Source organism: Catharus ustulatus, chromosome 10 (assembly GCF_009819885.2).
Source record: "Catharus ustulatus isolate bCatUst1 chromosome 10, bCatUst1.pri.v2, whole genome shotgun sequence".
Lineage (NCBI taxonomy): Eukaryota > Metazoa > Chordata > Aves > Passeriformes > Turdidae > Catharus > Catharus ustulatus.
In genome coordinates, this window is record NC_046230.1 from 2,740,867 (window position 1) to 2,767,009 (window position 26,143).

Genomic DNA, 26,143 nt, shown 5'->3' on the forward strand with positions numbered 1-26,143 from the left:
ATTGCCTTCCCCTTTCCCACTTGGGGCAATTTACACTACTCCTGCTTAGGACAATTTTGTACCAGAACAGTTGGGATGAAAAAAGTAGAATTGTTCTTGCATTTAAAAATTCTGATCAGAAAAATATCAAGATTGCAGAGATCCCTTTGGAAATGTGTTCCAACACTGCCTGCCACAGGTGTTAGCTTGGGTTGCTACGAGCCTGGGAACACTTTTGCACTTACTGTTGAATGTTTGGTGAATTTTAATTTCCTCTTTCCAATGCTTGTTTGGATTCTTGATACCTGACTAATCCTGAAGTATCTGTGTCAAGTTTTGTTACGGGAAAGTCGGTACTATTCTCCTTCCTCACCTTCCCCTACAGCTGAGTACATTCAGCTGGAAGGTACAGTTGACAAGTAAGTGTTAATCAGTCTGGTATAAGTTGTGACTCATTCAATCCTGCCTCACATCTTGGCTGAAGAAGCTGCAATGGCCAATAAAGCCCAGGAAAAATAGAGCTGGTGAAGGATCCCTGAACTGCATGCAGAAGCTGTAGATGTGATAGAAAGACAGTGGGGAGGGAAGAGGCTCTGACATGCCTGTAGGGTTTTTGAGTTTGCTCCCGGTGCACTTATTTGCCAGGAGAGCTGGCTGCTCTGCAGAAGGGCTGGGATTGCCTTCTCTGCTGTCACCTGAACACCCCCCATAGGGACACAGCCCCAGGAGGGAGCAGCACTGCCAGGGCAGGGGGAGCCCTGTGCCCACTGCTCCCTGGTGCTCACAGCTCCCTCCTCCTGCTGTGGAGCAGGGCATGGCAGCCAGGCCCTTGTGTGGCCAATGGACATCCCCTTCTCCTCCTCCTTCTCCTCCTCCTCCTTTTCATCCGTGGGTGCAGAGCGAGACAGGCACAGAGACACAGGGATGTGCCATGCCCTGAGCCCTGCAGGGACAGGGATGGGGATGTGCCATGCCCTGAGCCCTGCAGGGACAGGGATGTGCCATGCCCTGCAGGTATGGGGACAGGGATGTGCCATGCCCTGAGCCCTGCAGGGACAGGGATGTGCCATGCCCTGCAGGTATGGGGACAGGGATGTGCCATGCCCTGAGCCCTGCAGGGACAGGGACAGGGATGTGCCATGCCCTGAGCCCTGCAGGGACAGGAATGTGCTGTGCCCCCTGCATAGGGCAAGTTCACCAGAACACTTAACAGGCAAGAGCTCTGCTATTGCTTTGCTTTGCGCCTTGAGAGAGCAAAGAGCATCTGTGCATAGGAGTGAGACCAAGACATCATTTCCAAAGGGAGATCTGGGCTTTAGATTATATCTTTGCTTAATTTGTTCTCCCAGGCTAAACTCATTTCTGTGGTGATATGTGGTATCTGCTGTCTTTGTGATTTATTCTTGGAATCCAAGGCATGAGCTGGCCAGATAAGAAACACAGTAAGCACTTAGGATGATACCATCAACAATTACTTTTAATTACCCCTTCCAGTGTTTTGATTTAAAAAATACTGACACACAACAAAAGAAGCCACAATGCACAGGTTAAAGAAAGATTTCTAGAGGGACAGTACTTGTTATTGATGCTGTGTCACTGGCCTTGTTAACTACAGAGTGTGCTTCAAACTGGAATAAAATTATATCCTTTGTGAAGCTTTGTATGTGTTCTTTGGCTAGGATTACTCCAGGCAGGAGTCACATACAGTGTCACATACAGTGCACCCACTCTGTGTCTGCATTTGGCAGTGGCAGAATTGGAACTCAGATGTGGCATGGTCCTGTCTCACACTACTGTGGTTTTCCCTGTCCTGTGGTGTGCATGCAAGCTTTCTGCATTTGCATTGATAAATGTAATAGCTCACCTGTGCTCGAGGTGCTAAAAGAAAAATGTCTCCCATAGTACCAAGAGAGTGTTGGTCAGCCTTTCAGCAGAGGTGTGAAGGACCACAGAGAGGGAAATTTTGGAGTTTGTTCTCCCTTGCAACTGCCCAGGAGACCTGACCCCTCTGAAACAAGGGCCTGGCACTGGGCTCTGGTCCCACCCATCCTGCTGCAGCACAGAGGTCCTGTCCTGTCTTCCCCTTCTCCCTCCCTGGAGAGAGACCCTAGCACAGCCCCTTCCAGCATGCTTCTCCCTCCAGAGAGCACCAGTTTCACTTGGACACCTCAATCTCTGCTGTCCCTTGGTGGCAGAGCAGGTAGAGCCTCCCCCAGCTGGGGGAACATGGGTTGCCTTCAGCCCCCTCTGTCCTTCTTGCAGCTGCTCCTGCTCAAAGCCAAGAGGATACAGGGCATGGAGCAAAGAGCACACCTGGAAATCTTATGCTTGTGCAGTGCTGCATCCATTTGGGATATCAGCTCAGGAATGGGATCAGCTGTTGTCTCCTGCTAAGCTGTGCTGGTTTGTAGTGGCCACAGTGCAGGGGCAGTGCATGAGTGTTCCTTGTGGTGCCACAGCTCCAGCAGCACAGGTACAGCAGGGCTCCACTGCTTGTGCTTCTTCTGAACCATTCCTGGCACGTTGAGTATCTGCAGTGTTGTGGAAAATGTTATATGGAAATAAAAACACTGCATATAGGCATTGTGTGAATCCAAGCAGCTATGCCAGGATCTCTCAGCAGCAGCCCAACACAGCTTTCCTCACCTCACCAGATGAAATAGTTCCAGCAGGAGATCAGGAAAAGACAGGCTGCTAAGGAGTCATGGCTTGGTATTTTTAGCGTCCCAGTTCACACCTGTAGTGCCCAGGAGCCAGCAGCAGTTATAATAAGCATAATCTAATTATGTGGTGAGAAGATTTGCACTGGATGGCAAGAGAGGAGTGCTGGGAATGGCAGGAGCCCATTGCAGCCTGACCCACCAGAACGTGCTCAGTTGAAACTGAGCTGCCTCTGTGAAGCTACTTTGTGCTGCTGGAAATCCAGGGTCCCTGTTGGAGGGTTGTGCAGAGAGTCAGGGTGACAGAAATGAGAACTGGTGCACAACAGGAGGGTGTGATTTCCCATCTGGACCAAAGCCATGTCCTGCAGGAGGAGCAGCAGTTGCCTTGGTCTCCTGTGGTTAGAGGACTTGTTTGCAATGTGGTCTTGGAAACAGGAATGTGGTTCTGGTTTGAGGCCTTGGCTTTGTTTAGGCCATTAAATCTCGTCATCTAGATGATGTGGACGTGAGACAAATTAAGAAAATGGATGTATTCAAAAGCATAAAGTTCTTGGGGTGGGTTGAAGAGACTTGGGTTAAAGAATAAAATGGCAATTAATGTTCATGAGTATGATGTTGGCATATTCAGCCAGGAAGAACAGGGCAAAGGGCCCTGCTGTGTATTCTTCATTAAATCCTGAGATTAATTCTGACTCTCCTTCTGTCAGGTCAAATGGGGCAGGATTTGTTTCAGTGAGTGTAGATATGGTGAGGGGAAGATGAGGCAGAGGGGTTCTTGGGTGTTTGCAAGGGTGTTGAGGGTGGAGCTTCTGCTGAGCAGAATGAGGGATAAGAGGATCATTGCTGAGGTCACTTCCAAGGAGGTGGTTTGAGCTACTGCTCATAGTGCTCCAGTTAGGGGATATTTTGAGCTGGAAGCTCATCCTGATCATAGGATGGAGTACCCTGTAGGAAGAGAAAGCCTAGACTGGGGTCTGCCAGGGAGAATGGGAGAGGGAGTGGGGCTCAGATGGAGACTGCAAGGAGGAGGGCAGATATGGGGGTTGTAATCAAGAGGACTGGGGAGGAAGTTGATGGACAAATAGGTTCCTTAATGAATAGTTTAGCCCCATCTTCCAGGGGTTGAAGTAACCCAGATAGGCCAATGATGTTTGGGCCTTTCTGGCCTTGTATGTAGCTTAGAATTTTACACTCTGCTGGTGTGGGAAAGGCTACTGCAAATAGAATTAGGGGGGCATAGGAGAGAGCTATGATGAGGTTAATTAGAAGGGGGTCATTGAAGTTTGCTGGGGGTGAAGCTAGGGAGGGGATTTGAACCTCTGAGTTAATGAGCACAGGGCCTCAGAAGATCCCAGGAAGCTGCTGCTTCCTGAACATCTTTACTAGCATAGGACACTTCCAACAGGAAAAGGTGTTGTTTTCATCGGGTGTACATAGGTTGAAGAACCTTCTGCAGAAATTACTCATTTTTATACTTACAGATACTAAACAAAAACAAAGGCTTAGGCAGCCTCCTTTGCCTGACAGTGAGACATTATCAAGGTCTTTTTTTGTTCTTCTCCTTTATCTGTTATTCAGATTTTCCTCTGCCCCATTTTGAAGCAATTCTTAGTTCTGTGAAGAAAGGATCTAGCCCAGTGTGTACAATGGGAAAGAGATCTCCAGAAAGGGGGTGGGTGCTGGTGGTAATGGTGGAAGTTGTAAGTTTTATGTCACCAAAACCCTGAAGAATTTCTCTCCCAGGAAAAAGTGAAGAAAAAAAACAGTTACTAAACTGTGCATGGTTCTTTTGAGGCAGGGAGAACATCTTTGAGCCACGTCATGGAAACTGATAAACAATCTGTGTTGGCCCAGCACGCCTGCCAGCACCTGCCAGTGTTGTAGGGACTTTGTTTTCACAGCAGATAGGAGCAATAAAAATGATTTCAGCATGTTTTTGCAGTGTGTTCCATTGCAATTAACTCATGCACACACATGAAAAGGAAAGCCATGAACTGTGTTTGGGGCTTGGTGCTGACATTTGGATGATTCAGAAGGGTTGTTAGCAATGCAATTTGTATCTGCTTTTAAATGTTTTCTTTAACCTTATTTGTAAAAGAAATTTAGATTAATTTGCCTTCAAGCTATAAGTGAGTCCATAACTTGCTGTATCTTTTGGGGGAGGAGTCATCAGCAGGCAGAGAGCCTGTGACCAGCATGGTTCCTTTTCCTTTCCTTTCCTTCCTCGAGGAGCCAGGATGCAGCACTTATCCTCAATAAATCTGCATGTCAGAATAGCTACAGCTGAGCTGGTTTGGATACATTATCCTGAGGGATCTGTAGAGTATATTCCTCATTTTTGCAAAGAAATAATGATGAAAGAGAAAGCAAGAGAGGAGGTACATAGGAAAAATTCCAGAATTAAGTCATGAGAGAAGGGGTGGGACCAGGAGCTGTCCTGCAGAGATGGAAAATGAGAGGAAATATCCCGAGGGAATGTGCTGGTGGGAGTGGACAGAGGAAGGGGTAGTCCTGCAGCTGCAGCAAGAGGGGAATGGGGAAAACATAAGTGACACAGAAATGTGTTAATGTAGTGTTAAATAAAATTTTCTGATGAAAATAGTTTCTGCTTGGGTGTCCGAGAAATGACAGTGTAAAAAAAGATGCAACAGCAATCACTCTTAAATGTGTGAACAACGAGACAGAAACATCCTGGGCTCTTTCCATTCCCAGGTTGCACAGTTAAATCAGGGCATCAGAAAATGCAAACATTGTGGTAACCAGCTTTGCTTCATCCTCTGCAGTGAGTGTAGGCTTCAAAACTCTTGGTGAGGTGAGGTGGGGAATCAGGCAGTCTGACACAATTTTCATCTACAGCCAAACTGGAACCAGAAACTACAAACTGTGTAGATGTGTGAGCCCTAGGTCATAGTCTTGTTCAAACCTGAGAGTTCAACCCCAGGCCTTGCTCCTTTCCAGTCTTGGAAACCAAAGAAAGTAGGAGAAGGGTGTGTGGACAATTTCCAGGTGCTGTTCTGGCATCTGGGCTGTTTGGGGTGACTGGGACTGTGTGGCTTGGGTGAGGAGTAAGGGGTGCCTAGCTGGGAGAGAAATGAGGAGTGGCTGAGCCAAAAGTTAGAGATTCTTAAACCACTTTTAAGCCTTAGATATTTCAAGCTCCTTAAGCCACTTTAAGGCTTTAGATGGGTTTAAAATGCTTAAAACACTGTAGGGCCTTAGATGAATTTAAGCTGTTTAAGCTGATTTAGAGCTTTGGGATGACTTAAGTTTTCTGTCTTTAAGGAGGTTTTGAGGTCCTTTGAGCTCTTAATTGCAAAGGGCTTTCTGGACATTTTGAGAGAGGATGTGGCACAAACCCTCCTGTGACCTGTGTTCAGGGACTCTTTCTCCCAGACAATATCTGGACAGCCAGGTTTCCCTGACTACACTTTCATCCTCCTTTCTGGAGACAAGCAAAGCATGCCAGGAGTTAGACATCCATGTGTATGATCCAGGGATGAACCTCTGCTCCAGATGTGTGCTCCTGGTGAGGGTTGTTTGTGCAGGATGGAATGTGTGGGATCTGTTATACTGAATGTGTGCTGAGCAGTCCCAGCCAGGAGAGGAACAGCCCTGCCCCAGGGGACATCCCAATGTCCCTGTAATTACTGTGTTGGCAACTGCTAATTTTCCACCTGAGTGACAGTGCTGCTGCACCTCAGGGATGGAGCTGTGCCTGCCAGGTTTGCATTTTCATGGCTTGTTGTTTTTAAGAAGTATCTGTGGGTAATACAAGCAGTCAGCGTTTCTTTCCTTCTGTGCTTTTTGCTACCTTAATGTCCTAATGCTCTGTGAGAGAAATTTTACCACCTAATGCCCAGGTCTGCAGGGCCAGCCAGTGACACTTCCACCTGAGTCTTGGGTACCTGCTCAGGAGCAGAGGCAGATATGGCCTGGCTCTTCACCCTGTGTGCCTTTCCAGGTGTGTTTAAGGTCCTTGATGGGCTGTATCCAGACAGGATGTGTTTAAATGTCCTTGAAGGACACACATTTGCTTAATCTTTTTTAAAACCACCTCTGTGTTGGGCTGTGGGGCTCCCTGTGGCACAGCTTAGTGATGCACCACAGGGGAAAGGTCCTGCTTTTGTCCTGAGCTTCTTGCCTGCTGGTTTCACTGGGCACTCAGCAGCCTGGATTAGAAATAACCTTTTTGTGAGCCTCCAGCTCATGGCCACCCTCCATCCAGCTGTCTCTGTTGCAGCTTCAAGTCTGTTTAGCTTGTGCTGCCCTAGAAACTCTTCCCACGTTTGATTCATGCTGCTCTTTGTGCCTTGCTGAGTTCTCTTCTCTCTTTCTGAGTCATTCCTGATATTTGGGCTTCTGACCCTGATGGAGAGGGCTGAATTTTTCTTAAATGGGTCTGCAAGACCTTTCTGAGGAACAGCTCATTTAGTCAGTGACCTGTGTTAGATATTGTGTGTGTTACATTGGTCAGCATAGAATTTCTGTTGCCATTTTGTCACCCTGTCACTCAGCATTGTATCTACTTGTTTAGAAAGAATGAAAATACATTTCACTTAAAGCAGAAAATAAACCTGTTATATACAGAAGTTTCAACAAATGTCCTCTGGAAAATTGTTTGACAGGTTAAAATGGAAACTGCTCTACAGCTTTACTCCCTGTACATTTACCAGCAACTGCAATGTGCAGCTGTAAAATGTGACACAAAGAACCTGTTGCAGAGTTACTGAGAGGCTTGAGAAGAGCTTTGCTCCTGGCTTTTCCTTATGCCAAAAATTAGGGATCTTAATTCTCCAAATGAGCAGAGTCCCCTGACAGACAGCCCATGGGATAGTGATGGTTGGAGTCCTGTGGGCACTGACAGGGTCCAGGTGATTTTGGTGTCCTCAGCTACAGGTGGCTGTCCCCACTCCTTCAGGAGAGCTTTCCTGAGTTATTTCAGCCAAAAGTGAAAAGGGTTGAAAGCAATTTTCAAGTTGTTTTCTTTTGCGTTGTAATAATCAGCTCCCACATTTTAGGTGAGGAACTGGGAGGTTCTTGCATCACTCTGGGGTTTGAAGGGTGACATTTAATGGCACCCAGGGGACATGCACCCCAGCAGGCTTCTCACTCCAAACCCTTCACACACAGCTTCACTCAACATGAAACCCAGCTCTGCCTCCTCCACTTCCCACAAGGGCTCTTCCCTCCTCCTGCAGCTCTGGATAAAGGGAGACCTCAGAGCCTCTCCTTGCCTGCTGCAGGGGGACCCTCCTCCTCTTCCCATCTGTTTATATCACTTCTGAGGGGGAATCAGGACTCAGATGATATAAATAAAAGGGAATAATGTAATTAATGCCAGTCAGAATGGTTTTGTGGAAAATAGTTCTTACCAAATAAATGTGATGACAAATTTTGAATGTTTGGTAAATGGAGGCAGCTGTACTAAATGTCACATGAGGAGTTTAACTACAGACACTGATTAAAAAAGCAGCACTGTGGAATATCAGTGTAGCACTCTTAGCTAGATTAAGATCTTTGTTGACTGATATTTTAGATTTGTTACAGAGAATCACTGTCAAATTAAAATATTTTGAATGGAGATCTACAGTGCTCAGAAAATGCTCAAGAGTCCTCCAGTATCCTTAATCAGTCTCAAAAATAATCTGGAAAATATGCAGCTTACAGTGCAGGGAAAAGGGCAACAAATGCCAAGGGCATGGCTTGACTGGGGGCACAGTGTGTGGGCCTGTGAATGAAGCAGTGACACGAGCACTGCCCACGTGGGGACATGTGCCCACTGCCACACTGCAGGGAGGGCTTGTGCTGCCCTGGCACGTGTGGGCAGAGCAGCAGCAGGAGCACTGAGGGGTTTGCTGTGGCTGCAGGGCTGTGCTGGTGCTTCTGGCACCCTGCAGCCAGGCAGAAGCAAGCCCAGTCTAGCAGAACCAGCCCAAATTCCTGCCTGGCAGTGAGGGGAGACAGGAACCCCAGGGGCTTGGTTAGCTCATCATGCTGAGAGAGATGCTGAAGATGAGCCCTTCCCTGGGGTGCCTGTCTCCCCACGAGGGGAGATGCTCTGAAAGCCAATCCACATAACTCATTCAGACTCAGTGCCTGCTGCTCAGATGACAGAATCTCTGTGAGATAAAATTTAATCTCTGTTGTCCATTGTTAGACAGTGATGCTAAAAGTTTTGAGAGGAAGCAAGAGCAAGCTGTCAGGACAATTTTGAAACTATCCTATGGTTTCAGTTCAAGGCAGAGGCCAGTTTAGGCTTCTACCCATGTTCAGAGAAAGTAAGTATTTGTGTGAATGAAGCATAACTTTGGGCATGTGTGTAAGTAATCTTCTTTCCACTCCTCTGCTGCACCTTGCATGAGAGGGGCAGAGGAGAAGATCTGGAAGCAAAGTGACTGCTGAAAGAACTGGAAGTGTGGGAGGGCTTTGCCTTGGGGTCAGGACTGCTGCAGGGCTTGGATGTTTGGTGTGCTGGACCAGTTCAGCTTCAGTCTGTTACACACAAGTTTGGGGGGTCAGGCAATGAGCACAGGCTTCATGGCAACCATTTCAGCTCACCAGGAAAGGCTGGATTCAGGTGTTCTTTGTGGGACATGTCTGTTTTAGGGTCACAGCTGAAAAATAAATTCCATTCTATTGGCACCTTCTCCCTGATCTTCCCTTTTCCCAGCTCTTTTGATGTTCCTGGGTTTTTCGGCTCTGCATGATCCAGTGTATTTGGCATTGTCAAGAGAAAGCTATTCAAATTTTATTCAGATAGAAACAAGTGGCTCAAAGATAAATATTTCCTAAAGGCATCTTCACCCCTCCTTCTGTAAATTGCTGAGATCTATCTCTGTTAATATTGCCTGGAGGTGCTGTCTGAACGAGACCAGGACATACAAGGTAATTGTGTCAAGGTGTCCAGCCTGAGACAGACAGAGACCAAGGAGCTGCAATGCCAACAAGCCATGGAATGGGCCTTGACATGCCAGATCTGTTTGCCCACCCCTAATTCCCTTAATTTGGGGCAGCAGCCCTGGCCGTGTCTCATCCTTGGCAGCCTCTGTGTAGGCACTGCTTGGAGGAGCCATGCATCAACCTTCCCCCCAGTCTGTGCCACAGGAGGAGCTGTCCTGATGCCTTAGGATTTTAGCCTTTGTGTTTTTCAAATCCTTTACTGCATTAGTGCAGAACTCCAAATAGAGTGTGAGTTACTGTCTTCACATTTTGGTCAGACAAAACAATCCCTCTGGGCCTGAGAGCCAAGGACACCCTACAGGTGCCTCAGAAAAGTACAAACAAAAGTGAATTGTGGGGAGTAAACTGGGGGTAAATGACTTCATTACCTGAAGCTGTCATTGGAAGATTAATCCCTGACATGTAAATGGAGCAAACTTAGATCTTATATCTGTCTTATATCTTGTATCTTATATATCTTATATCATATATCTTATATCTTATATCTGAAAAACTCATGACCATTGTCCATTTTGGGTGTAGCCTCTGAGGTTTCTGACTGCCCCAGGTGTATCTATTGAAGGCCTTTAATAAATCCCCACTTTATTCTCTTAACCTTGTCCAGCCTCTGTTCTAGGGAGCCACCCCAAGGCATCATCCCAGTGCCTTCCCTCACAGCAGGGAGGGCTGGGACAGGAGCCTGGGGCTGCACTGGGACACAGAAGGGCCAGGGCAGGTACAGAGCTGCCCTCAATTTTCAAATTCAAAGCATCTGGGCTAGTGCTGCCTTTGGGTTGCAAATGCTGCTGTCTGCAAAGTTAAATGTTTTTATAAACAAAGAAATAAAGTTGATTTCTGATTGTTTTCCCCACTGCCAGCTGCAGGAGCTAGAGCAGCTGTGAGGTGGCTGGTTTGCATTCTCTAACTTTTCTCTGCTGTACACTTGTTTGAACCTCTTAAAGAACATGTACTGAGTTGTCCTTGACCTTACAAAAACAGGACATAAATGTTGTTTAATATGGAAATTATTAGTTGTTTTTCAAACGTTGCTTTAATTGCAAAGATCAAAGTGTGGTGAGCTGAGGTGGTGTTTGGCAGTGGTGAGAATTCCCTTCCCTCTGGAAGCCAGGCAGCTCCCCAAGCAGAGCCTGTTGATGGTGCCACCTCCAACACTTTTTGCCAAAACCCTTTTACCTACTGGTGTGTTTTATCCCTGCTGGGGTAGGGAGAGTCCTGTCCCTCTGTCCCCAGGGGCATGGGGCAGCTCTCCTTGCTGCAGTGACATGTGGCACCCAGGTGCTCCTGTGCCATGGAAATGGCAGCCCTGGCTCTGAGCTCCCTAGCAGCACCTGCTCTGGGAAGGGCTGTTTGACTGGGTGTACTGGGTATTTTTGTGTCAGACCAGGAGCTGGGCTGGAAACAGTGGGAAATAAGAGTACAAGGCACAGCCTGAATGGGGGCAGAGAGCAGCAGAGCCCTGCCCACAGTGATCACCGAGCACTGCTCAGCATCCAGGTCTGCCCCTGCCCACCCCAGGGTACCAGCACAGGAGGAAGCAGGGATGGGGGGGACCAGGGAGAGCCTGTCAGCTGAACATGTGAAGGTGTGCTGAGTGCTGCTATTACATTGATTGAGACAATCCCAAGAACAGATGAATTTTTTTTGCTCTTTATTTCATGCTTTATTCCATATATATTATTCCTTCCCAGAAGCATGACGTGTGTTGTCAGTTAAACAAATCCTGGCCTGTTGTTCAGGAATATTTTATTTATTTCTTTGCATGAGAACTGGCAGTGTCTTGCCTGCCTTGTGGTGATGCCACAGTTGTGACTTCCTTTATTTTGCAAATCATATCCACAGTATGGCTGTTGCTGAATAGAGAAAATGTAAGGTATTAATATTAATAGATGGATTAAAATAGCAGCTGAGGATTCTCTTCTCAACTCCATGGCTCTCAGTGACTCTGAGTAGAACCATGTGTCTCTGTGAGCTGAGTGTATCAGCCCTATGTGCTGTTAATGCCAGGTCAGGCTAGGTATCCTGTCTTCTCATCACTTTACCAGGATGTGACAGCGTGGTACTGTGTGGTATTAATGCCTTCACATCACCAGGGCTGTGTTTGTGTGATCAGCTCAGTACTGGAGGAAGCCCACTTAGTCTGTCTGTGGTAATGGTCATGGTGTGTGCACAGCCTGCACATCACACTCAGAGCACTGATCCAGGCTGGCATATTTAAGCACAGAGAGAAGGTATTTTGTCTGAGAAACAGACAAAATAGATGTCTCTATGTGCTGGTCACAGTTTGGATGTTGAAAAGCCTGCTGGATGCCACTCTTCCAAAGGTTTAGCAGCTTCTGCCATTTCCTGAGCAACAGCCATCCCTTCCCACAGGAATGTGTAACTCAGCAGCTGCTGTGACCTGAGTGCAGGTGAGTGCCCAGCACTGAGAGGGAGATCAGAGTACTTAATCAGCTCCCTCCACAAGGCTGGCCAGGTGCTGCCCCCTGGATCCATGCCCTGCTCTCACAGAGATACACATCACTGCACTGCATCCCACCTAGCTCTGGCTACACACTGCCTGTGTAGATAAGTGGGAATCTCTCACCCTCTGCTTCCCCATCATCCTGTTATTTTTGTCACAATGGAAACACTGCATTAAGCTCTTTCTGGTTCAGTGAAGGGGCATTTGCTATCCAAAGGCAGACTGCATTTCAATTTTCTTTCAAATGCCTGGTTAACCCTTTTCTGATCTACTCAGCTCACAATTATCCTGACATTCTTCTCCAATGTGCATCTCTCTCCTTTGTGGGGAGGCAGAAGCAGTAACCCAGAGCAGGGGATGACTCTGGGTGACTGAGCAGCCCAAGGGGCGTGGGTGGCCCGTGCCCTGTGTGCTGTGGTGACACTGCTGCAGTGCTGGGACACCCACCAGGGACAGTGGCTTTCCTAAAGCTTTTCTTTTCTCCTGTGTACCTCACAGACTGTCCCCCTGTTGTCTTCCTGTAATTCATCACTGCAGCATTTTCCTGGAGAAAAACAGGCCTTCACTGCCACTCCACAATGGCCAAGTCCATTTTAGCAGAACTCCAGTATGCACTCCATGTTCTCAGGAAAATCTCTGGTGTTCAGACAGTCCCAGGGGCACTCAGGCCCTGGGAACTCTGTGTGTGTACTCTGTAGCTGTTGAAATCCAAGGGAGACTCTGACCTGATAACCCAGTGGCATCAGGCAGCCCTGCTGTGGTGGCCAGCAGGACCAGCCCACAGAGCACTGCAACAGCACCCAAGTGGTACCTGGCTACCCCACAGCTGAGCTGTGAACACAATGGCACCAGGCACAGCTTCACTGTGCTCAGGAGCCCCCAGCAGCTTCCAGCCACATGGGCTTCAGTTTTGGTTTGGGTTTTTTAATTGTTGGGGCTCCTGTTTTTCCTGGACTAGGGCCTCTATGGGACATGTGGTAAATAACTCTTATTTCTTAGTATCATTGCTTAAAACTCTCCAGGAGTCTTGTTTTAAGCATCTTAAGTTCTATGTTTAACTACCTTAAAGGCTTCAGGCTCTACCCACTCGAGAGCAGCTCTGAGGCCTCCAAATGCTTTCTGCTCTGAAGTATGTCTCTAAATATTGATGCTCAAGGTTTTATTTCAAGGTTTCCCAAAGCAGAGCTGCCCTGGCAGCACCAGAGCATCCTCCACAAACAAGGTACCACTGAGCCTTGTTTACTGGCTGAGGCAAAGCCTGCAGTGTGAAATACCAGAATTTATGTTTTTATCATAGTAAATGTAGTGTGTGCAAGTGATTCTGAATAAATGCTGCTGAGAGCAGGATCAGGCAAAGCAGCTGCCAGCCTTGCACCAACTCCCCATTGCTCATGGGGGCACAGAGCTGGCAGCACGTGTGGCTCAGCAGTGCCAGGGCTGCAGCCAGGCTGGCACAGGGTGCTCTGCATGCAGGGACTGACAGTGTGACTGCTCTGCCCACAGCTCATCAGCGATGGCAGCGTGGTGTACGCAGAGGCGCTCTGGGACCACGTCACCATGGATGACCAGGAGCTGGGATTCAAGGCTGGCGATGTCATCGAAGTAATGGATGCCACCAACAAGGAGTGGTGGTGGGGAAGGATCCTGGACAGTGAGGGCTGGTTTCCAGCCAGCTTTGTACGGGTAAGATCTCGGTCTTTCTTTGTGCCCTCTCTGTTAGCGCCAGGTGTTTGTTCTTCTCCTCCAGTTTCAATGTTCTGTGCTGACTCCTAAGGACTTTCACTGCTAGAGATGGTTCAGCGTGTCTTGTTAGCATTCCTCTACAGGCAGCCACAGGGCAGGGTGTTCTGGCTGAGAGAGGACTCAGTGTGGAGATCTCCCTCTACATGAGTAAATCAAGGCAAAGGGTTCAGCTCCAGACTGGAGCAGAGCTGAGCCGAGCTGTGCCAGCTGGGGAGCTGCCCTGTTTGCTGGTTTGCAGCCTGGCTCCTGCTTACCCATCTGTACATTGGCTGGTTTGTGCACAAGCACATGGCATCTGCCTCCAGGAGCAAGCAACACCCTCTTGGAGGAATCCCTGCTGCAGCTGGCAGAGATCTTCACTCCAGTGTCCCCTTAGATAGCAGAGATGAGCATGGCACCAAAGGCACCCCTCTGCAGCTGGTGCTGGGCCAGGGCAGTGCCACAGCCAAAGGATGCACCCACCTGACTGACACAGGCACCTCCTCTGCCCACCGAGCTCCTGGGCTGCCACACAGCACTGTATGCCAGGCACTAAAAAAGGAGGAGAAAAACACAAGAAATGTCTTGGCAGTCATCTGGGCTATCTGAGACACTCTGTGCTTGTACCCTGGTGCCAGCTACAAAGCCCACCCAGAAGAGCTGTGCACAGCAGCCCAGACAGTCTCTGCACACTGCAGAGGCTTCATTTCCAGCAGAGCTTTCTGAAACACAGGGCAAGCAGGGGGGACCCGGGAGTGTGGGAGGGTGGTAATGCTGTGCTCCCTGTCCTGCTGAGAGGAGAAAGGCTTTTGTCCTTTCCCTGACTGTGACTGTGGGTGTCTGACAGCTTTCACCACCTCGGGGCAGGCTCCTCAGCGCTGCAAAGGCAATTAGGTGCCTAAAGGCAGAGATTGTCAGCCCTTTAACTCTTTATCCAGGTCACTTCAGATCACAAGTGACCTACAACCAGGTGAAGCATGAAAGGAGGTGACACGAGGTCAATCTGGTGTTTGTAGCAAAAGTCCTTGGAGAAGTGGGGCAGTTTTGAGGTGTTTTGTTATAGATTGCAGGAGACGTCTCAGCTGGATAATTATTACAAACAGTGGAATGTTTTGCAAGTAAGATTACCAAGACTTCATCAATGCTTTTTTTTTTTTTTTTTTTTTTTTTGCAATGAAAACACAGAAATTTTTTCTTTCATGTTACTGATAAGTTGAATTGTCCTGGCTGGCAAAAACTTTTCATATTATCTTAGAATAAAGCAGACTAGTACTAGGCATTAGGGATGCAGAATAAGAAATTCTTTTAGCAGAGGAATCACAACACTTACTCAAGCATCCAAAGATTTCCTGCTAATTACCACTGGCTCTCCAGCTCACTACAGGGAGGGCTGGTATGTCTGGAGGCTTGGGTCACACTGCAAGCCTCTGTCACTCCACACGAGTTTCAGGGTCTGAGTTTGTCACCGATGTCCTGCTCACAGTGAAGGAGAACCAGGACTGCAGATCTGGAGGGCTTCAGCAGTGAGTAAATTAATCTGTGCCTGAGCTGACAAGGGAGGGGTATGCATTGTTTTTTATATTTGTATCAGGTGGTAAGTCATAAAGCCTAGAAGAAACCACATTAAAAGTTTAAAGCAGTTCTGTGTCACTGTACTAAAAATTCCGATAATTTTGTGTGGTTTAACTTCCTATCTTTCACTTCTCTGTGCTGGGACGGATCCTTTGAGTCATGTACAAAGTATTCGCACGGGCACTCCGAGAGCTGCAGCAGTGCCCAGAGAAGCGAGCTCTCAGTGAAAAGCCCGATTCCGATTCCGAGCCGGCTGTAGCTCGGTGCTGCAGGGCAGGGTGAGCAGCACGGGCGGCTCCAGCCCGGGGCTCGTGTCTGTGCTGTGCTGCCATCTGATGGGGACCGAGAGTGCCACACAGCCCTGCGGCCACTGCCCTTTCTCCTGCCTTAGTGCCACAGGCAGCTGCGGCTGCTCTCCCTTTAGCAATCAACTCTAAATAATCCTGGGGAAGCAGGTACCGAGGGGCCATCTGTTACCGACACTATGGGAACAATAAAGTAGATAAAAACCCAACCATTTACTGGTTCTCCTCTCCCTCCTGAAGTGTTCCTTCAAATATTTAAGAAAATTCCTCTTGCTAAACCATTTTTGTCCTGATTTGTTATGTATTCCATATTATCAAGAAATGGCTGCTTGAAACCACCCATGTCAGGGTGGGAACAGCTGCCGTGTGGCCTCCCCAAAGTGACTGTCTGGCCTCAGCTTCCCCAGGGGAAAATGTTTCCAGGCAATACACATACCCTCTTCACACCTTGTCCCAGCTCAGTCCTTGCCTGCCATCCAATCGGCTGCCCCAAACTTCCTTGCCAGAGCTGTGCTCAGCAATACAAGCGGTGAACATCTTGTGTGCCCGCACAGCTGCGAGTAAACCAGGATGAGCCCATGGAAGATTATCCCCTGAAGGTGGAGGGGGGCAAAGAGGACGATTCCCGACGCTTTGGGATGGGCCAGACCACCAAAGACCAAATGAGGACCAATGTCATCAATGAGATCATAAGCACAGAGAGAGACTACATCAAGCACCTGAAGGACATTTGTGAGGTAAGGAATAAATGGGGAAGGGGCTGTGAGAACTTGTCTGAAGGATAATGGACTATGTCCCATTCTTGCCCAGAAAGGGACCCTAAGCAGGTAACTTTTCTGAAAATGAGACTGGATTTTCACCAGTTCTGCTGAATGCCATTATATGCTCAGAAAACAGAAGACAATTCATTACAGCAAAATCCCAAATGCTTCTGCATTTGGAGCACTCACTTGTGCTCTGATTAAATGGAATTAATTGAATTTCCCAAGCCAGAGAAAAGTAAATGTCTAGCACTGCTGTCCTCTCTAATATATGTTCTGGGGTAATATAATCAGCAACTCCAGCCTTCAGGCAAATCATGCTCAGATCAAAACAACTGGGGGATGCTCAGCCAATTGGGTCCTTTACTGTCAAATATGGTGAATATTGTGACACCTCTTCTAAAGGAGATCCATCATGTACACTGGGGGAGTGGAGGCAGTTGGAATATTTGCAGGGACATAATTCTCCTCTGCAGTGGCACAGAAGTGTAGTGGCTCCCAGCAGAGGCAGCTGGGGCAAACAGCTCACACTTACAAACAAACCTCTCCTGCTGCAGTGTCCCCCCACCCCTTGCAGCTCTCCTCTGCCTGGAGTCAGCTGGGCAGCTCCTCACACAGGCTCCCAAACCAGATCCAAAACTGGACTTAGCTGGTCTGAATCCAGCAGTGCTGGGTCAGAGCACCCCATTGCCTGCAGACACATCAAGGCTTTTTCAGCAAGAGAAGGCAGCTCTGTGACTCCTTCAGGTATGGGCTGCAGCATCACCCGGGGCTGCCATGAGTCTGTGGCAGCTTCTGTTTGTACCGTATTTAGGGTAACATTAGAGGAAATAATAGTTAAAGATGAGTACATCTCTGCAGGAAAGGAATCCAGGGACCTTGTGTACACCTGACTGCAGTCCTTGGGGCTTTCTGTTGCCACAGAGCAGATGCCCAGGAAGCTTTCCAATTTGGTTTTCTCCTAGGGCTACATTAAGCAGTGCCGCAAGAGAGCAGACATGTTTACTGAAGAGCAGCTCAAGATCATCTTTGGGAATATTGAGGACATCTACAGGTGCCAGAAGAAATTTGTTAAATCACTAGAGAAGAAATTTAACAAAGACCACCCACATTTGAGTGAGGTTGGCTCATGCTTCTTGGAATATGTAAGTAACATAACAATGCACACACACACAAAACTCTGTAGCCACTGCCAGACCTTGGTACATCAGGGAAAATGTAGGAAGTATGGAATTAGGTTTGACTTCATGGGAAAAGGGTAGCTGGGTAGATTCATAATCCTCTGGCATTATAGTGTTCAGAAGATAAGGTGCTTTGAAAATGCTCCTTCCACAGCCACAAGAGCTATAGGATATTTCTGTGAGAAGTGGGGAGTGGTTGGGCTTTCCTCAGCTGGTTAATTGGAGCAATATTTGAGTCTTACCAAAAACAATTCCAGCCTTGGAAATAGGTAGGAAAAACCTATTTATAGGTTTTACATAAAGTCAGTAACAAAATACAATGTACTTTATATTAACTATAGGAAGATTATAAAATCTTGAGCAGACGAGTTTGCAGTGATGGTGTTTTCAGGTCAGTGCAGGACCAGCTGTGGCTGGTGTGGGCACTAAAAGCATCCAGCTGGGCCCAGACCAGAATATGTGGCAATGTCTGGGTCTCTCACATGAGCTGCAGGTGCTGAAGCTACAAGACACCCTGCCCCAGCTTTAGGTCTCTGTGCTTGAGAGCCTGGGGAGGATACAAATCACAGAGCAGTTCCACGGACAGGATACAAATCACAAACACCCACAGGAGCCTGTGCTAGGGTGTGCCTGAGGACCATGGGCAGTGAATGCCTCCCTGTCCTGTTGCAGGGGCCAGAGCTGCACTCACCTGTGGGTGGGTCACACCCTGAGCAGATACCTCAAATGTGGCTAGAGCAATTTCTCTACAGCCTCTTACTGTCAGTTTGTGTTCTAAGGGAGCAAGGAGGAGGGGGAGGTCTTTTGCATAGGATAAAAGAAGATTTATTCCTCTGGGGAATTTGGGGGCAAAAGACAAAAATGCCAGGGTGCAATGGCTGAAATATGGGGGAGGTTCATGGGGAAGATACAAACCATCAGCAAATTGGAGAAATTCTGAGGAGGAGTAAAGGGTAGGGTTCATAAAGGCATTATCCAATGAGGGAGGTAGGGGGGAAATTGGGTCACATGGACTAATGAGACATCCAGTTTTTAGGGGACTTCCAAATGGAAATTCCAAGCAGGGGGTTGGCACAAAATAGGATTGCCAGGTAATTCAGGTAATTTGATAAGGTGGGTAGGAGGACATAATTTGGGCAGAGCATACCATTAACCAGAAACACACTGTCCCTTGCAGCAAACAGAGTTCCAGATCTACTCTGAGTACTGCAACAACCACCCCAACGCGTGCATGGAGCTGTCGCGCCTCACCAAGGTCAATAAGTACGTTTACTTCTTCGAGGCCTGCCGGCTGCTGCAGAAGATGATTGACATCTCCCTGGATGGTTTCCTGCTCACCCCCGTGCAGAAAATCTGCAAATACCCCCTGCAGCTGGCAGAGCTGCTCAAGTACACCAACCCCCAGCACAGGTAGGACAGTGAGTGGGGAGGGAAGGAGCCAGGCTGCTCTCATGGAATGGGCGCCTGCTGGATCTTACAGCTTATACAATTCTTACAGGTTACCTCACAGAAACCAGGAAAAAAAGTATATTTATGTCAAATACATAATTATCCACTACAGCAGCACTGAGCTTTCCTGTCACAGATCAACAGTTACAAGGTCCACTTTATAATGGCCCTTTTCTATTTTATTTGGCTCATGTAACTGTGACACCAGCACATACATACATGTTTGTGATGGTGGTGAGAACTTTGCCTCCAAAACATTGGTTGAATATATCCCAAAATGTCCATACAGCTAAACTTCACCAGTGCCCTGCAGCAGTCAAGCCAAAAGCTCCAGTGCCAAAAGCTCCAAATCCTTGGCTCACTTTCAGGGTGAAGGCACTGCCTTTGGCTCAAATGAATGCTGCTTAATTAAGTATCTGAAAGCATGAAAAAATCTGTATGAAACTGTTGGTATTGGTCCATTGTGGTTTGACTTAATTTCACCTTCCTAATTGCAGCCCTGGTGCTTCCCAGAATGGTTTTAAGCGTGTCTTGTTAAATCCCTAAGCATGTTGTCTGAAGCTGACCTCGGAGCAGAAAGCTCCTTAAGGAAGTGCACAGATGTTTAGAGAGTTGCCTTGGAGCCAAGTTGTGCAGCTCAGCTCTGAACTCAGCAGAAGTAGCTGGTGGCCACAGATGGTGTGTGGGGGAGGGCAGCCTCTGTCCTACCCTGCCAGATAACCCTCAGCTCCTGTTTGAAACAAACCAGTTACTGTCGAACTGCTTCACCTCTGCACCACAGACCAGTCCCTCATGGAACAGCAGCATTGTGAATACGTTGTATTATGCTGCAGAAGGAAATGAGAACCTGGAGGTTCTTCCAACAATTTGTATTTACAACTCTGTAGCTAAATTTGATTACTTACCCCTTTCCCTTCTCAAGAGGTGGCCTAGATTTGTTACCAGAGCGTAATCTGTGCCTCCAAACCAGCGAGTGTCCGAGAAGCTGCCACAGGAGCAGGTGTCTGATCCCAGCACAGAACAGGAACTGGAACTCCTGGTTCCATCCCCAGCTCTGTGCCAGGCTGCTTTCCTCTGGAGTGTGGGTACAGCACCCATGTGCCAGTCTGCCCAGCCTAATGCCTCTGTGTGTCCCCAGGGATTTCAAGGATGTGGAGGCTGCCCTGAACGCCATGAAGAACGTGGCTCGGCTCATCAACGAGAGGAAGCGGCGCCTGGAGAACATCGACAAGATCGCTCAGTGGCAGAGCTCCATAGAGGACTGGGAGGTGGGGACACCTGCCCAAGCAATTCCACCAGCAGCTTCTCCCTACAGGGACATCTCACTGTCCAGCCCCACCTCAGCTCTCTGCCCATCTTTGTGGAGAGTCTTATTGTCTATGTAACAGTTATGATCTTTTAGTTCAGCTGAGCAGGTCTGGCACATAACCTGCCTAGACCAGCTGCCTTTGCATGTTCCTTAGAGTTTTGCTTCCTTGTTTTTCCTTGCAGAAGGAAATCAGCATGTAGGTTAGTGAAATTCTATTATTTTTCTCTTGCCCCCCATTTTATCTTGAGTGACTTCAAACTCTCAAGATGAGCAGAATTGCCCCTTAATTCTTAATAAGCCAGGTTGCAGAAAGGCAAGTTCTGGCATAGTGACAGAGGAAACCAAGGTTCCCTGTAGACTCATTTTAAAAAACTGCTAGATAAAAGAACCAAAATACTAATTTTCTAAATCCTAGACTCAATAAACCCACACTGTCTCCGTGCCCACGGATGTCAGGCTAAATTCTTAGCTCCCTGCTTATGTGCCTCCTTTCTGTCTGGGCTGGAGCAGCTTTCCTGAGTAGACTCCCTGGAAAAAGGAGATTTAAAAATACTTGACATGCTGTTGTTCTAATCAAATTAATTTCCCATTCCCTGGGTGCCAAGAGCACAGTGTCTCCCTGAGGTGCCAAGGACTGTCCTCAAGCACAGAGGCTCTCTCTCATTCCCATATGAGTTCTGTCAGCAGGAATTCAGGCTCCCACTTTCAGATGAGGCTGAGACCAACCTGTTCTTTGTGCTGTTCTCAGGGAGAAGATGTCCTAGTCAGAAGCTCAGAACTCATCTATTCTGGGGAATTAGCCAAAATCTCCCACCCTCAAGCCAAGAGCCAACAGAGGATGTTCTTCCTCTTTGATCACCAGCTTGTCTGCTGCAAGAAGGTAACCCATGAATGCTGGCTACCGCTGTGCTGATGGATTTAAGTGAGCTCCCTCTCCAGCCCTTTGTTTCCCTAATTCTTCCTGGCCTCATGGTTTGAGAATTCTCTGTGCATTCTTTGCAGTCTTTTCTCTGAGGTCCTGGGGTGTTCTGTGCACCTGAGCACAGCAATCAGCTACTGGCCTAATTCTCACAGCAAAAGAAGCACTGTACTGCTTCTGGGGTTACTGTGGGGCCATTCTATACAACTCAGCTATGAGTATTGTCACACAAGTTCTTTTAACTACCTTGTTCTTCAACTGAACTGCCACCTTAGTGCTGTATTCAGAAAAAACTGCAGATTTGATGAACAGCTGTGGCCCTTGGCAGTCAATCAGGCCATGCTAAGAGCACATGTAAGTTTTTAGGTACAGCTCATGCTGTTTTTCATAAGCTGAGTAATAAAAGAAATCTTCCCTCTTGGAGCCAATGAATGGAATTTCAGAACTGAATGTGCCAATTATTTTTTGCATATTCTACAGCACGCAGGTAGCTCCAGGTGACTTGGCATGAAAATCACTGTTCTCAAAGTTACTTTTCATTGTCAACAAAAAGCCAAGAGCTAATTAGTATTATTTTTGTTTTTTAACTGGAACTTAAGGACTCGAATAGTATTTTCTGTCAGAGGCTAAATGAGGATTTGGGATCATGTGTAATACCCAAACTTCAGGGCAGCAGAAAGGCCCCAACACAGACACCAGCCTGTCCTGACCCCAGTGCCAGAACAAGCCATACAGTTCCCAACAGTGCCCACAGCAGCTCAGCACTCTGCAGTTCCACAGGCTCAAATCCAGGATTAATTTCTTTTACAGACTGAAATGATACCAGGAAGGTTAAATACTCCATCATATCCAAGGAACAGCAACATCTGTTGTGATCTCTCTTGCAGGACCTTCTGCGCAGGGACATCTTGTACTACAAGAGTCGGATCAACATGGATGACATGGAAATACTGGATGTGGAAGATGGGAAAGACAAGGACTTTAATATCAGTGTGAAAAATGCATTTAAGCTGTACTGCAGAGACACTGAGGAAGTTCATTTATTCTGTGCAAAAAAGCCTGAGCAGAAACAGCGCTGGCTGAAGGCGTTTGAGAATGAAAGGAGGCAGGTGCAGCTTGACCAGGAGACAGGTATGGAAAAAGCAATGCTGGGAGATTGTTGTTTTTTCTAAACCTTTTTTTTTCTTAATAATTTTTTTTTGTTTTTTCATCTTTTTTTACCCATTGGCTAGTGTCTGAGCAGTGAAAGGATGGGGAAGCCAGTCCATGCTCCAGGGCAGCTCTGGGCTGCTGAATTACACACTCTGAATGAATTCTGTGCAATTGAAAAACTGCAAACCACCATAAACCATCACTGCAGTTTGTCCTCAGAGAGGTTGATGTGTCTTAAGGAGTTCAAGCAGGGCTGACAAAATAGTCAATACATTACATACAGGGTCAGAACAATATAGAACAGGTTCAGTCAAGGGTTCTCACTGTACAACAGGGTTTGTGTTGTTTTGTCCAAATTCTTAACTCAGCCGAGTGTGATCTGAAAGATTTCAGCCTCTACTGGCCTGAACTGGCTTCTCCCCCAGTGCAGCATGGGCTGAGGGGCAGGCAGCAAACCCTGCCTGGGGGGTTTGTGCAGCACAGAGTGAGCTGTGCCCCCCCAATCCTGGCAGTAACTGTGGCCTCTTATCTCAGGCATTTGCCTACCCCTGTCTTCTCCTGGGGTACCAAATGATGACAGAAATCTGCTTTTATCTTCCAGGTTTTTCCATCACAGAGGTGCAGAAAAAGCAGGCAATGCTGAATGCCAGCAAGCAGCACCATGCTGGGAAGCCCAAGGGTGAGTCACACCTGAACACAGGAACAGTTTGAGAGTGGGGGTGGCTCTGTATTTACTACATGGGAGAGGTTTCAATGAAGTGGTATTAACAAACTCTTGAGAAGGCCAGATGGTGGCAATTTGCACTCCACTTCCTGGCAGATTCAGATGGCTGGAGTCAGGAGACTATTCCTAACTCCAGCAGAGTCACTTTGCAAATAATCAGCTCTCAGCCAAAACCCAGCAGCTTCTGCTCCAAGGCCAGTGCACAGCCTCTCCCTAGGAGCCAGGCTTTCCCAGCAGTGTGGCATTGCCTTTGGCAGAAGGCAAGTTCTGCAGCAATCCCCATAGTGCAGAGGGCCACAGGGGTCACTGCAGCAGGGACTGTTCTGCTGGGCAGTTGTGCCTGTGGAAGATGCTCTGAGCCCTGCACCTTGGGCAGAGTGCCAGGGGTGGGTATCATGCTTGAGCAGAGCTCTTCATTCAACCTGAGACAAGCACAATTAGCAGCAGCCAGGGGAGAGTGAAGTCAAGCAAAATACAGGCTCCTGTGCCCAAAGCACAGTTGGCTGAAGACAGCCCTGTTGTTGCCACCTTCCCCTTCTCTCTGCTCAGAGGAAGAGGTGTTGCTTGGTTTCCTCTGTACCCACAGAGGCAACCACTTCCTCTTGGTGGTACCAGCCAGCACTTAAAGCCCAGCCACATCTCCTGAAAGAAAGCTTGGCTAAATGTCAAAAAGGATCAGAAATAAGATTTGGCTGCAAACAGGGGGAAGTTTGGAAGGAGGCCAGACCACACCAACTGAGCAAAGCCCTTGGGGAGCAGCATTAAAGGAGACTGCACAGACAGCCTTGCCCACCATGCAGGCACTGACAATTCCTGCTCAGACATGCAGCCCAGGAGGCTGGAACAGGCTCCAGCACCGCTTGCACAGCAGCTGCTTCTCCCAGCACAGCCAAAAGCAGCAGCTAAGTTTGTCACCAGTCATGAGCTGCAGCTCTCCAGCCCTGCTGTCATGCTGGCAGAACACCTGAGAGTTGTACAGCACATTTCTGGGCCTTCCACATGAGCTCTAATCCTAAAAGGCACTGCTGAAAGTAAGGATCAATTAAAGGAAGGGTAGCACAGGCTAAGACAAACCCAATGTGCAGCCCTGCAGGTGTAATGGGGACTGGGGAAGGCAGCAGAGTGGGGGGAAAGGAGCTGTGTTCAATTAACATGCTTCCCATCTCCTCCTCCTCCTCCTCTCAGCTGTCACCAGGCCCTACTACGACTTCCTGATGCGGCAGAAGCACCCCACGCTGCCCAGCGCGCTGCCCCAGCAGCAGGTCTTCATGCTGGCAGAGCCCAAGCGCAAGCCCTCGAACTTCTGGCAGAACATCAGCAGGCTGACGCCCTTCCGGAAATAGGGGCAGCCGTGTTTGTGCCTGAACCCCTTCTGAGAAAGCACTTTATCCAGCAGTCCTGGCAGGCTCATCCAGCCCTGTGTTTACAGAGGATGGCACACGTGCTCCTGCCTTCCCTATTTATTTTGCAGCCTGGCTGAGCCGCTGGCTCCGAGGCGAGGCCCCGTGGGCGCTCGCACAGCCGCGGGCAGCGGTGCCACAGCCAGCCCTGCACTGCCCAGCAGGCACAGCTCCAGGAGCACACAGCAGGGAGCTGGACAGGCTGCAGCCCAGGGAGTTTGCTTGTCAGCTGTACTTGGACTCACTCTTTCCTGCTGTGCCCACCACTGCTGGCTGGCAGCTGTCACAGGGGATGGCAGCTGATGGACCCCGTGCTCAGAACAACAGTTCAGAGTCCATGATGAGGAGGGATGAGCCCTTCTGCTCTGCCCAGCCCCATGCCCTGCATTTCTCAGAGCTATGATCCTACACGTGTCCAGCTAACTCAGCAGCCTCTGCAGGCACTCAGACAGGGCACAGTGAGCACTGCACTGTGACCTCCTCCCTCCCTCTAGTCCAACAGCACCGCTGAACGGTGTCCTACATTAAACTGTGCCAACCTGCAGCATGAGTCAAGTGGAAGAATCTCTCTAGTGGGTTTGAGTTACATAAGTTAGAGAAAAACGTGCCTAATTAATACCATACTCAATTCTTTAGATTCTCGTCTCTCCATCATTCTGCCATATTTCCTGGCCAATGAAAATGCTCATTGTTTGTAATGTGTTTATTTATGGTAAAAATCAGAACTGTGTATTTTGTAAGTCTGTAATTGTTCTTGTCAGATGTTGTTAACTTGATGCCTGTTTTGTCTGTTTAATTTCTTTTTTTTTTTAAAGAAAGGTCAATATTTGCAAACCTAGCTCCCAGAAGTCAGAGTCTGCTGTTCAACTCTGCAACGTCATTGTTATGCAAACTCCCACAGTCCCTCAAATTCAAGGAGTATTACTGACACTTTTAAAAATGGAAAACCACTTTATAAAGGCCTAAACTTAGCATAAAGAACCTCACTTTAAGTACCTAAGTTTCAAATGATGGCCAAAAAGAATGAATTTAAACCTTGGTTAGCAAAAAAGAAAGATTTGCCTTACCATAGTGAGAGTTAGAAGCCATACTGACTGAATTCCCTAGATTAGGAGACATCCTGTGACAGTGGAAGGAAGACACTGGCTCATTCCAGCTCAAGTGTGAGTGAGCACTAACTGTCTGCAGAGCTCAGAGATCCAGTGTTTGTTGATGCTGTAGCTGACCAAAGTCTGGTCATCCAGGGATATCTGAATTCAGTAGCATGTACAAAGTCCTTCTTGCACTATATCTTCCCCCCAGACCAACCAGGGGCAACATTTAATTTCATAAAGAAACTTGTAAAAGTGACTCTCAGCCTGTGTTTGTCTCCAGCCCGTCTATCTGTGTGAAGCTGTTTCTTTCCAAAGTCGCTGTGGGGATTGTGCTCTTGCAGCTCCAAAGGGGCTGCTCAGCCACAGGGACCATGCCAGAAGGTGACCTCAGAGCAGCCATCCCGTGGAGGGACAGCAGGGACACAGGGACCTGACCAGAGGGGTCACTCTCTGCTCCGGGGGTGACACTGGGTCAACGGTGGGGGGAGGGGG

The 26,143-nt window shown here is 48.1% G+C and overlaps 1 protein-coding gene across 4 annotated transcripts in view; it reads left to right on the plus strand.

Moving 5' to 3' along the window:
• Positions 1-25,907, plus strand: part of ARHGEF4 (Rho guanine nucleotide exchange factor 4) — a 204,167-nt gene extending 178,260 nt beyond the window's left edge. For all 4 annotated transcript variants that reach the window (XM_033068551.2, XM_033068552.2, XM_033068553.2 and 1 more), the window contains 9 exons: positions 13,567-13,746; positions 16,217-16,399; positions 17,389-17,568; positions 18,782-19,014; positions 20,192-20,321; positions 21,111-21,242; positions 22,169-22,412; positions 23,035-23,112; positions 24,343-25,907. In XM_033068551.2, coding sequence (XP_032924442.1) covers positions 13,567-13,746; positions 16,217-16,399; positions 17,389-17,568; positions 18,782-19,014; positions 20,192-20,321; positions 21,111-21,242; positions 22,169-22,412; positions 23,035-23,112; positions 24,343-24,500 — 1,518 coding nt within the window. In that variant the 3' untranslated portion in view covers positions 24,501-25,907. The remainder of the gene's footprint in view (positions 1-13,566; positions 13,747-16,216; positions 16,400-17,388; positions 17,569-18,781; positions 19,015-20,191; positions 20,322-21,110; positions 21,243-22,168; positions 22,413-23,034; positions 23,113-24,342) is intronic.
• Positions 25,908-26,143: the final 236 nt, after the last annotated feature.